The 13,517-nt window shown below is 40.7% G+C and overlaps 1 protein-coding gene across 3 annotated transcripts in view; it reads left to right on the top strand.

The window, feature by feature from the left end:
* Positions 1–13,517, top strand: part of TBC1D5 (TBC1 domain family member 5) — a 530,340-nt gene that overhangs the window by 393,279 nt on the left and 123,544 nt on the right. For all 3 annotated transcript variants that reach the window (XM_024747581.1, XM_024747573.1, XM_024747583.1), the window contains one exon: positions 12,672–12,778. In XM_024747581.1, the coding sequence (XP_024603349.1) occupies positions 12,672–12,778 (107 nt within the window). The remainder of the gene's footprint in view (positions 1–12,671; positions 12,779–13,517) is intronic.

Here is a 13,517-nt window from a genome sequence, read left to right on the forward strand (position 1 = left end):
AGGACGCATGGGGAGAATAATGCCATATGAAGGCAGGGCAGAGATTGAAGTGATGCGTCTACAAGCCAAGGAATGGCAAGGAATTCCACCTGTCACCAGAAGCTGTGAGAAGGGCATAGAACAGATTGTCCCTCAGAGGCTCTCAGAAGGAGCAAACCCTGCCAACACTAGAAGCTAGAAGAGGCAGGAAGGATTCTTTCCTACAGATGTGAGAGGGACCATGGCCCTGCCAAGACCTTGATTTCGGACTTTCAGACTCCAGAACTGTTAGACAATACATTTCTGTTGTTTTCCACCGTCCATTTTTTGGTACTTTGTTACAGCAGCCCTAGCAAACTAATACAATGCCCTTGGCAGTTAAGTGATTGAAAATAATCACACTCAGTCTGTGGGATTAGATCCCAGTGTCCTTGCTTAGTTCTCATTCTGCCCAGTTCACCATCAGCATCTCATATTTAATTTTTAACAAAAGTATTTGTATAAGTTTCTTAATTCACCTTGAAGAAAGCTTTCATTCTCTTTGAAAGTAATTGTCAGCCAAGTATAATATTCAACCACTTAATAAATTTCATAGAAACAGACAGCATGTTCTTTATGAAGCCTCAGAGATGGAGCCCAACCTCCGTGTTGAGAGGTTAGGAAAGAAGCTCTAGGCCACCGGGCTGATGTCAGGCAGACTGGTGCTCACATCACCTTTAATATCCCTCAAACCCTGCCATGATTTTATTAAGTAAAAGTAAAATTTCACATTGGAAAAAAAGCAATACGAACATTACCTATACAGATTTTAAAATTTAACCTTTGAAATGAAGGTCAAATGGCTACTCTTCAAACAAAACTTTCACTTTTCCAAAGATACAGACCAGAATTATTATAAATAGATTATTCCCAAATATTTTAATCAAACTACAAACATTTTTACTTTCTTATGTGTTGTAAGAAGTGCTTTGTGTATTCTTTGCTGGATTATATGGATTAAGATTGCATGCAAATTTTTCACAGAGCTAGAACAAAAAAGTTTCACAATCTGTATGGAAACACAGAAGACCTCTAATAGCCAAAGCAATCTTGAGAACGAAAAACGGAGCTGGAGGAATCAGGCTCCCTGACTTCAGACTATACTACAAAGCTACAGTAATCAAGACAGTATGGTACTGGCACAAAAACAGAAATATAGATCAATGGAACAGGATAGAAAGCCCAGAGATAACCCCACGCACATATGGTCACCTTATTTATTTATTTTTTTTGCGGTACGCCGGCCTCTCACTGCTGTGGCCCCTCCCACCGCGAAGCACAGGCCCTGGATGCGCAGGCCCAGCGGCCACGGCCCATGGGCCCAGCCACTCCGCGGCACGCGGGATCCTCCCGGACTGGGGCACAAACCTGCGCCCCCCCGCATCGGCAGGCAGAGTCTCAACCACTGCACCACCAGGAAAGTGCAGTCACCTTATTTTTGTTAAAGGAGGCAAGAATATACAATGGAGAAAAGACAGCCACTTCAATAAGTGGTGCTGGGAAAACTGGACAGCTACATGGAAAAGAATGAAATTAGGACACTCCCTAACACCATACACAAAAATAAACCCAAAATGGATTAAAGACCTAAATGTAAGGCCAGACACTAGAAAACTCTTTAGAGGAAAACATAGGCAGAACACTCCATGACATAAATCACAGCAAGATCATTTTAGACCCACCTCCTACAGAAATGGAAATAAAAAAATTTGCAAAGCAGTTATACTCCAATAAAGATGTTAAAAAAAAGAAAAAGATTACATGCAAAAATAAAGGTTAGGAGATAAGGAAATATAATCCTATTATACTCCTATAGTATAATATAATCGTATTATTACTCCTGTAATAGTTTAAAATCGAGCTGTTCTTCTCACACTTTTTTTAGTGACTGACTTCATACTGTAAGTCACTCATGTGGTCCCCTCCTTCCCCTGGCCTTACCTACCTAAATCTTGCTCCTGTTCTCATGCCTCGGGCAGAGTAGCTTTCCCCCCACACCCAACCTTCCCTGATTAGTCTAGCCCTCATTGAGCTCTCGCTTTTACAGTCCTATAAGGCTTTAATCAATGCTACTCAACGTAGCACTTAATTACACTCAGTCTTATATTGTTCTTTCCTGTGAGTGTGCGCCTCGTTTTCTCAACTAGACTGTCAGCTCCTCAGGACCAGGGCCGATGTTACAGTTCTTCCCGGCTCCTCAAAACATTTGAAGCTCCTGTCGTGCTCAGTTAATATTGAGGGTGATCTCAGACAGAAGGGCGCTCTAGAGACCTGGGGTGAGGGCATGGATTCGTGTGCCATCGTTGCTGAGAGGACAGGTGCCAGAAGCTCTTTTCAACGTGGCTTTTGTAAAGAAAGCATTGTCTACTTTTAAATTAAGTACCTCGATTTTTTGCTTCTTATCTCTTATTTATTTAAATTTTTATTTTGTTTTTTACTAGTATCAAAGAAAAACATTTTCTCTAATTTACAAAGTAACGTACCTTTTATTTGTCTTGTAAATTGTATTAATAGCTAAAACACTATAATCAAATCCATTTAACAGTAGATTTTCCTAACCATCTCGCAAATGTTTATTGTCTCTTTTAATTGACTTTTCTTTCTGAACACTTTGTAAATGGAAAAGTTTCTTTTTGGCACTTCTGTCCACTTCCTGCCTTGTTTTTTCAGCCAGCATCAACATGGCACTGCACTGTCATTTTCCTAGGTTTTCTGTAGGGCTCTCCTTAGTCATTTCTCAGCCTGGCCTGGTGTGGCAGTTATGTCCTCTTTGTGGTTTAAAACATTGCTCCTTTTTATTTCATTTTAGATCTCCCCTTACTCCTCAGCCATTATCTGTCTATCTGCCAGTATTTCCATCTGTCCTACCCCAGAATTTCTGTTTCTCTATTTTCTCGTTAAGAGCATGTTCAACATTATACTGATGTCAAAATGCAGTTAATTTCAACGATAAATTGAATGTATTTGTCTTGTCTGGAAAAGCTTTACCCAACCTCAGGGACTAGGAATAAAGACTCTCCCAAATCACACAGTGATGTGCCACAGAGTTTATATCAAAGCACAAACTGGGAGTCTTATTTTTGAAGGAATGTTTAAACAGTTCCTGACTGCCAGCTCTCTTTCCTCTCAGACATTAAATATTGTCAGTTATTTTTATGACCATCTCAGATGTAGATATTAATATACCCTTTGGGTTACACGTGTACCATTTATATTACTTCATGTTTTTAGTCTGATGTACCGGAATAGCACGTTGTCTTTTTTTTTTAATGTTTAGATTTTTTTTAATAAAACAGGCTATTTTTTGGAGAATTTCTGGCTCACAGGAAAATTGAGTGGAAAGTACAGAGAACTTTCCATCTGCCTCCACGCCCACATACACACTGCCCACTGTACGATCAGCATCCCTCACCACGGCAGTCCATTCGTTACAGTCGATGAACCTACACTGACACAGCATCATCACCCAAGTCCATGGTTTACTTTTTATTTTTAACATCCTTATTGGAGTATAATTGCTTTACAATGGTGTGTTAGTTTCTGCTTTATAACAAAGTGAATCAGTTGTACATATACATACGTTCCCATATCTCTTCTCTCTTGCATCTCCCTCCCATGGTTTACTTTACAGTTCACTCTTGGTGTTAAACATTCTGTGGGCTTGGACAAACGTATAATGACGTGTATCCACCCCTATATATCGTACAGAGTCATTTCCCTGCCCTAAAAATCCTCTGTGCTCCACCTGTTCATCCCTCTTTCCCCTCTAACCCGTGACGACCACTGATCTTTTTATTGTCTACATAGTGTTACCTTTTCCAGATTGAAATATAGTTGAATCATACAGTATGTAGTCTTTTCAGATTAGCTTCTTTCACTTAGTAATATGGCATCTAAGTTTTCTACATGTCTTTCAGGTCTTGATAGCTCATTTCTGTTTAGCACAGAATACTATTCCATGGTCTGGATGTACCAGTTTATCCACTCACCTACTGAAGGACACCTTGGTTGCTTCTGATTTTTGTCAGCTATGAATAAGGCCACTATAAATATCAGTGTGCAGGTTTTTGTGTACAAGACATAAATTTTCATCTCATTTGGGTAAGTACCAAGGAGCACGACTGACTGCTGGATCGTATGGGAAACGTCAGGAGCTCAGCTGAGCTGGGCGGGAGAGAGAGCCAAGCTTCTAGGTGTTGGAGTAGCCAATTAAAGCAACAAGTCAAAAGTGGAAGAGTTAAGCCTTTAGTCACTTACTGTGGTGGTAGAATAAGCAGGGGTCAAAACCTGGAGAAAACACCAAAGCCTGTGTTCCATTTTCACCCACGGAACGGCACACTGGTTGAGGGCCAGGTGATCAGCACAGATGTGCCATCTTCTCACTGTTGAGGGAGCCCTGAGCGAAAAAGTCTGGCAGTCTATGAACCCTGAGATGGTGGTGGTGTCGGAGGGCGGGACGTGAGCAGAAAGGCGAGGGGTGGAAGAGTACTGGCTACTAAGTCACATGAGGGAAGGCGTCTTCACGGTTTCCTCCACCTGCCTCCACCTGACAAGGACCACTGCCCAAGGCCTCAGATAAAGAGATCTACGAACGAAGGCACCGGGGCTTGGAATACAAGTATGTGGAAAATCATGCCCGATGAGTTGGCCTGAGACCTTGATTGCAGCTCCTTTCAGAGGATGCAAGGTGCTGGCTGTGCACCAGGTCCGGAGTGGGAAGGGCATTTCTCCCCTGTGAGGCCTGTCAGAGAAAGCCTTTGGTATTAGGCTTCTTCAAAGAAAAAGAACCAGTAGAATAAAGAGAGAGAGAAAGAGAAGAGGAGATTTCTTATAGGATTCAGCTCACACAGTTCTGGAGGCCTGGAAGCCCCACAGTCGGCTGTCTGTAAGCTGGGAACCAGGAAAGCCAGTGGCATAATTCAGTCCAAGTCTGAAGGCCTGAGAACCAGGGGGCCGATGGTGTAAGTCCCAGAATCCAAAGGCCTGAGAACCAGGAACTCCAATATCCAGGACATCGTAGCCCAGAGAGAGAGAGAATTCACCCTTCCTTGGCCTTTTTGTTCCCTTTGGGCTCCCAGCGGATTGGGTGATGCCCACTTATTGACAAGGATGGATCTCTTCACTCAAGTCTACCGAATCCAGTGCTCATCTCTTCCAGTCGCACACTCACAGACACACCCAGGAATCATGTTTACCGGCTATCTGGGCATCCTTTAGGCTGGTCGAGTTGAAAACATAAAATTTATTATCATACCTTTCTAATTGCCTATGGTCAGGCCTGAAAAATCACACACAACTGCCTTTCCATATGGCTGTACCACTCTGCATTCCCACCAGCAATGCCTGAAATTTCTTGTTGCTCCACATCGACACCAGCATTGGTGGTGTCAGTGTTTTGGATTTTGCCCCTTCTACTGTGTCATATTGTCTTTAAATTTAATGTCTATTTTTTGCCTCAAAAGAATTTTAATTTATACAACTCTAAGAGATATGAAAAGAGAATTAATTTCCTGCTGAAATTCTGTTCCATGTTCAAAATTAATAGTTGATACCCCACCCTGGCCTTCTATAAAGGGGAAGAAGTGGCTTATCTCCTGTACCGTAATCTTACCCTTCCACACACTTACTCCCATTCCACAGTTTTCTGTTGCCCTCGAAAGCAATATGACAGATGGATTCAGGAACCCTAGGATAACTTTTATGGGCAAAAGCCAGCAAAATTACATGCGTCACTGGAATTTTACCCAGGAATACTCAAGCTTCCATGTCCATGTGTTGCTGCCAAAGGAGAACGCGAAGAGTCCTGCAGGGTGACTGGGGCCATTCTGTCTGATGCACAGAGAAAGGATGGTGGTGATCTTTGCTTCCTGACTACTTATTTCCTCATTTCTCCACCCAATTGCCTCCCCACCTAGATTCTTCTTTCCCTTCAATCCACCTGCCCGGGGGTTCAGTAGAAATGTCATTAAAGTGATAAGGATATCAGATATGAGATGTTATGTTAAGGTCCTGCATTTACCTCCATTGCTCCTAAAACCCCATTGAAATAGCATCAACCCATAGGACACAGAGAATTAGGAAGGAGACAATTAGGGTAGTTTTGGAAGCAGGAAAACAGATGGGTGAGTGATAACTGACTTATCAGATCCAAGAAAGCTAAATACAAAATTGATAATGGAGAAAGCCAAGAAATAACCCATAGAATTCCTAAAAGTGTAGAAGTTGGCAGTGTTGGGTACTTCTAGAAATTGGTAGGGGGAGGGAAGGAGTTAAGACTAAAAAATGAGAACTGGTTGAAAGTCTATTTAAGAAGCAGTTACACCCAGATCTCCAACTGTACCTTCAGGATTTTTCCTCTGCGGACGGTAAAGTGGAGGGTCTTTGAACCTGGGACTCAGGAAATTTCAGTGACTGTTGAACCGCCAGTCTTCTTTCTCAGGATGTCGAAGCTAGACTGTCTTCCTCCGGGAAGAGTCTGGGAGAATCTTCTCTGAGGGAATCTAGTCAGCACAAGAGAAAAGGCTTGGAGTGGCCCAAGCGTGACCTATGTCAACCCCCAGCATTCACAAACCCACCCAGCTATGCGCACACAGCTGTCTTCAAGATGCCTTTCTACTGCCCCACTCCTCCACAGGAGCAGGTAGCCCCAAACCACCACAGGATTGAGGAGAGCGTCGACATGAAAACAGAGATCTAAACAAGCAGCCAGGAAGAAAGCAACTTGGAGGCCACAGAGACTGTGCAGGGAGGAGAAAACTTCTCAGAGAGCTGGGAAATACATTATTCAAAGGGAAAAGTGTAATTGAAAAATAAAGTATCATGGAAATAGGTGGCTGGAATATAAAATTGAAGAAGTGTCCCAGAAAGAAGCACATGAAACCGTGAGAAAGCAAGAAAGAAAATTAGAGGACCAGGCCGGGAAATCTAGCATCTTGCTATCATGACTTCTTATAAAAAAAAAAAAAGAAGAAGAAGAAGAAAAGGAGGGAGGGAGGGGGGAAGGAAGGAATAAGAAACAAATAAAGTAAAACGGAAGGGAGAAAATCATCAAAGAAACAGAGAAATTTCTAGTTCAACAAAGGCATATGAGTTTCTAAATTGAAAGGGCCTGTTATGTATGAAAACAGATGCAAACCAAGGTATTTATCATCAATCTACAGAACAATGTGGGGGAGGAGAAGAGAAAACAGGTCACAGAAAGGATTAGGAATTGGAATGGTTTGAGGCTTTTCAACTGGAAGCCAGGAAACTCTGGAACAATGCTCCCAGCAATCTCAGGGAAAAGTATTTCCAACCTAGAATTCAGTACCTAACCAAACTATTAATTAATGTCAAAATAAAATCTTTCAAACAGAGAAGTTTTCAAAAAATTCATGTCCTGAGCATAAAGCTTTTGGAGAGATGGCCTCCACCAAAATGAGGGAGAAAAGCAAGAAAGAAGCAGGTAGGTACTCTAGGAAATAAGGATACAACACGTGCAAGAGGTAAAGGACATCCTCAGGGTGAGGGAGCAGGCCAGAGGCCTCATGAGCAATTTCCTAAAAAAAAAGGAAATTGACAAAACATCTAAATGTTTTAAAAGTATTAAGGGGAGATTTATATGACTAGGGGAGCATTTAAGATTAAATTACTGTTAAAAATATACACAGCAAAGCAAATGAAAAAGCAGGCAGTTATAAATTCCAGGAAAGGAACAAGGCTATACAAGAAAGAGTAGTCTTGATATACTCTGTTGTTCAGCTGTGATAACATTTGCCTGGTTATAAAAATGAAAACTCGAGAAATTATTCTAACCAAAATTTTGATACAACTTCACGTGGGAGAGACGAAGAGTGACGTGGAGGTGGGTGGAGGGTTGAGTTTCAGTGCTGGGGTGTGGTCGTATATGGCAAATTGTACACACATTATACGTGCTTACTGGCTTTTTTTTTTAACATGTTAGAGATGGTAGTTGTTCTCAGTCCATCTTGTTACCTTGAGAAGGTATATCTAAATGTGAAATAAATAATTTGACTAGTGTTTCACTTCAAAATGTTCCAGTTGTAAGTAGTTAACTCTGACTTAGACATAAGCTAATGGCCCCGTTGCTTTACACTTTCTCAAAGCAATCATGTCTCTGGTTATCTTTACTGAGCTCATTTTGTTTGTTACTACTGGAGAAACTTATTTATTTTATTTTTTTATTTATTTTTAACATCTTTATTGGAGTATAATTGCTCTACAATGGTGTGTTAGTTTCTACGGGGACCGCTGATTTAAAGGTAGAGGCAGCGAAGTCAGCTCTGCTTCAGGTGGTGGGAGTGCTATTTATTTAGCAAGAGTCAAGCAAGATGGGGAAGCACATGACCTCACTTCCGTGCCGTTCTTACAGAATCCCTACAGGTAGAGTTAATGCTTTTTATAAATGAGAGAAATAAGGTTTAGTGAAGCTAAGCAGCTTGCGTAAATTCACACCCACAGTAAATGACTAGTCAGCCTTCTGATCTAGATCTAATCTAGATCGTCTGATTTCAGATTCAATAGGTTTTCCTAAACGCTGCTCACCTTTGTCTTAACCGTCCCTGAATAAGCACTTCAGAGTGTGGCTTTAGTACTTTGTTTTTAAAGCATATACATCCTTGTGTGCATCCTTGTGTGCAAGAGTTAACACCTGTCCTTCTGAAACTATTCCAAAAAACTGCAGAGGAAGGAACACTTCCAAGCTCATTGTATGAGGCCACCATCACCCTGATACCAAAACCAGACAAAGATTCCACAAAAATAGAAAATTACAGGCCAATATCACTGATAAACATGGACGCAAAAATCCTCAACAAAATACTAGCAAACCAAATCCAGCAGTACATTAAAAGGACCAGACACCATGATCAAGAGGGGTTTTTCCCAGGGATACAAGGATTTTTCAATATCTTCAAATTAATCAGTGTGATACATCACATTAACAAATTGAAGAATAAAAACCATATGATCTTCTCAATAAAGCATATACATCCTTGATTTCAAATGTAGGTAGATATAGCAAAACTCAGTCTTTTTTTAGTCTTTCACTTTTTTTTCCTTGTGTCACTGCCCTGCTCAGATAGAATAAACACTGGAGAAGGAACAGTGTTGTGGATTAGTTTTTCAAGTTCAAGAAAAATTTACTGCAAAGATCATAACTAAATTCTTCTCCTATCAGATTCCTACTATTTTATTTTTTAAATAGCTCGTATTATTCTCCATTCGAGTACGCTAAATTGGACACAGTTATTCAAAAGGGACATAATACTGGCACATGTAATTGCAAATGAAAAGTACAAGTTTTCATTAAGAAATTCGAGGTGGAAATACACGTTTTCATTAAGAAATTAGAGATGGCATTATCAGAAGGCAGGGAGCAAGAGGAAGGTGAAACCTTACCTCTACCCAGTTAGGTTTTCCTCTGAGATTCTTTCACAAAATGATTGAGAGATAAACAGGCAAGTTGATTAACATGTATACCTCATGCACATACGGGAGATACCCAGGGGAAAATGAGCGACCCTCAAAGAGATGGCTTTAGATTTCAGGATTAAATACCACCTCAATAGAGAAAGGGGAGGGGTGTTGTAGGCCTCTTAGGGGAGAGTAAATGATTTTTAGGAAAGATGAATGGACCCTGAGAAGAATAGATGCAAGGTATCTTTGTGACAAAGTTTGGCTGGAGGGATTTATGACAGTTGAGTTCCTTTTGGAGCACTTAGGGAGTTAAAGATAAGCGGAGTTCGGAGAAAACCTCTCCAGCTCAAAATAGTCAGTATACCAAAGGGGCATATTTGGAGGTGGCGCGTCCTGAGCCCCTGTAGCCAAACTTCAGGGTGCCACGTTCTGCTACCTTTCACAGCTCAGACTCATTCGCCATCATATCCCTAGTGCTACTGCCTGGCACGGGATTTTGTAGATGCTCAGAAAACGTACGTGATATTCAGTGACTGGAGGGATGGATTGATGGATGGGTGGATGGATGGATAGATGGATGGATAGGAGAAAGAACATTAGCTCCTTCGTTTGTTATGCAAGTAGAATAGTAATATGTTATTTAACTTCCCTTCTTTTGTAAAATGTATTTTATTTGTATTTGTAAAATGTATTTTACAGCTTCCTATAGTTTCAAAAGTTTTTTCAAGTTGTAATAACATAGGATTGTCGCTCTGGTCCCTCCAAATAAATGCCTACCTATGTCAGGCTGCTTTACACACTGGGTTAATCTGATCTTCCAAGCTACTTAAAACTATTACACAAGAGTACTAACATTAAATGACTTTTCTGTTTGCAGTGATTATTTGCATCCATTATGTCACTTGCTTTTCAAAACAATGGCCTTTCAAAACAAAGCCCTGACCCTGCCGCTAGACTTCTGAATTTCAAATCTTGGTCTACCACCAAATCACTGTGTGATCTGGGCAAATGATTTAATCCCTCCAAGGATTAGTTTTCACATCTGTAAAACAGGGTTAATAATAATTGTACCCTGTGATAAGATCGTCATAGAAGTGAAATGAGATATGCCGGTAACGTTCTTGGTATGGGGCCTGGCCTGGTCTCGGAAAGGCTTCAACAATCCGTTATCATCTTAGAGGTAGTAGTAGCAGTAACAACTGCTTGTTGTTACGTGTCTGCTCTCTGTACTTTCATTTTCTCAAGGGTGAGGACTGTGTTTTGTTCATCTCCACCTCGTCTCCTAACGTAGGGCCTGTCATGGATTAGGTACTCAACAAATGATTATTGGAATGAATGAGGTAGGCAGGTAAATTTTTTTTTAATCGTAAAGTTGTTTTCCAAATGACTGAACTTCAGCTCTGAGAGGTTACTCCCAACCGGTTTTGAGCTGCTGCTGTAAATCAGTCACTTAGATTATGTCATTGAGTCTCCAGGCAACTTTATGAAACGTTTTTAAGTGGCGTCCCAGGATGAAAGCCCACATCTTTTTCTTTTTCTTTTTTTTTTTTTTGCGGTACGCAGGCCTCTCGCTGTTGTGGCCTCTCCCGTTGCGGAGCACAGGCTCCAGACGCGCGGGCTCAGCGGCCATGGCTCACGTGCCCAGCCACTCTGCGGCATGTGGGATCTTCCCGGACCGGGGCACGAACCCGTGTCCCCTGCATCGGCAGGCAGACTCTCAACCACTGCGCCACCAGGGAAGCCCCAAAGTCCACATCTTTGAATCCCGAGCCCAGAACCATTTCCACTAAACTCTCCTGCCTGTCTTACAAAATATACAAGAATTCTTCCTGGGTCTGTTACTAATATATAACCATTATAGCATTTGGGAAAATAACTTTATGAGTTAGGAAATGAATTGATTATCTAAGTTTTATTTATTTGTTAGATTGCAAAGAAAACTGGACATGAAAATGTTATACTATTCTCAGTACCCTAGGTTTTTGAATTCTAGAGTAAAAAAGACAACAGGCAACTGAATGTGAATATGATAAAATGAACAAATAAGAAAAGAGGAGTCTGAACAGATAAAGAAAGGGTAGGATAAGTGAGTACTTCACAAATGAAAGCAGATGTATGAAATTACAAGCTGTCAGATAAGCAAAGGAAATGAAAATGATAAAGTGGTTCCTTACATAGATTATAATTATTCATTTTGCCCAGTCCTGTCCCCTTTCTCCGTAATGTTCATGGGAAGGGGGATGTTCCCAGCAGAAGAAGGAAAGAAAAACCTAAGAGTCAAGGGTATTTCTGATCACAAAAAAATTATTTTGTGACTTACGTTGTTTCTAGTGAGTCACAGTTGTTTTCCTACGGAATATTTTTCAGCTAACCATTCTGATTAATGAAAAGGATTCAGTCACAGCCACAGGAAGTTGCAACTGTAAAGTTTGTTCGCAATCATGCTGCCGAGGCCGTCAGCCCGGCTTACAAAACAAGAGTCGCTAATGGGCGCAACTGTGACAGCAGTGGCAGATGGATTGCCAAGAAATGAAGTAGTTTACATAGACCTGCCTGAAAAGATGTGTTTAATAATTGCAGCCATAATTAGGTTGATTTGGGGAAAAAAAATTAAATGACGGTCTAAGGAGCACAGTTAGGCTAATCTATGAAGATTTTGACACTTTTCCTCCAAGAAATGCTGCATAAATATCTTTCCTAAATTTCTTGTTACCTTTAGGAAAACAAATAATTGGAAGAAATTATATTCTCTTTAATTTTGAACTATGTAATATTTATATATACAAAAAATAAATGTAACATATGTAAGTTGTGAAGCATAGTAATCAGGGTACATAATATTTTATGAGAATTTTAAGCTGGTTCTTTCCCATTCATAAGATTTTTGTTACTAATTTCCAAGCAGCAAAGCTAGAGACATTTAAATACAGCCATATAAATGGCAATAAATGTGCATGCTTCTAAGAGTTTATTTGTGTTACAAGCGCACACACAAATCTATATCTGAGGCTCTTCCTTCCAACACCGCCCTGACGATGAGTGCTGGTATATTAGTGCAGTGTGCTGCTTCAAGGGCCATTTGGTAACGATCCCCTCTCCCCATTTCCTTTTGTCCAAATCAGTCGAGTTATTGGTTTGCTTTCTTTGAATCTAAGTTGTTAATTTTGTTTCTCTTAGTAATGCAGGTATCTGAAACAGCATTGCTTCTCAATTGCTTTTGTTCCCCTTTTATTTAGTGATCTCTAGTAACTACCAGACCTGTCTTGGCCTTCTGATGCATTACCCACTCATCGGGGATGTTCACTCGCTGATTCTTAAGGCTCTGTTCCTTCGCGATCCCAAGGTAAGCTTTCCATGTGGGATGTGCACAGTTTTAAGTGGGGTGAAAAACTGGTTTCTCTACGTGACTCCAAGAATTCCTAATGTAGAATTTGCCTAATAGCAGATGAATTGCCTACAGGCCACAACTCCACATACCTGATGGTCTAGCAGCTCAGCGGGCAAATTCAAAGGACACTGCCCTGAGAAACAGGAGCACATGTCTCTTGTAACTCAGGAGGTTGTTCTGCCCACCTGCTTCCTTGTAACTCAAGGAAATAGTTGAGCACCTGCTTCTCCTTATAACCACACTTCATGCAGGGGGCCAACTGACCCAGGTATAGCCTCATGAGCCATGTGAAGACCAAGACATTAGAGCTCTAAAAAGGACCAGTTTTCTAAGAGTTTATGATGCAGTGAGACACTAAATTATTTCATATTATGAACATGTATTTCTTATTTTGCGGGTGAATAGTAACCTAATAAAATAAAGATTTAAAGAGTCTTTACTGCTGATTTCTCTGTTTGAACTTAAAGCAAGTCACCAAAATTTTCTTTACACTCCAGAGAAAAAGTGTGCTCTTTTACAACTAATGTTACATTTCTTGAAAATAAGAACATTTAATGATCTAAAAAAATCTGTGAATCCTTGATGCTTTTGAGCCAAACAAAAATATTGGATGAAGTATAAGAGAGAAAGCTTCAAACACGAGGACTAGGATGCCAGGCGCTGGGTGGTAATCCCAGCCTTTGGCTCTTTGGCA

This window comes from Neophocaena asiaeorientalis, unplaced genomic scaffold, assembly GCF_003031525.2.
Source record: "Neophocaena asiaeorientalis asiaeorientalis breed wild unplaced genomic scaffold, Neophocaena_asiaeorientalis_V1.1 scaffold33, whole genome shotgun sequence".
Lineage (NCBI taxonomy): Eukaryota > Metazoa > Chordata > Mammalia > Artiodactyla > Phocoenidae > Neophocaena > Neophocaena asiaeorientalis.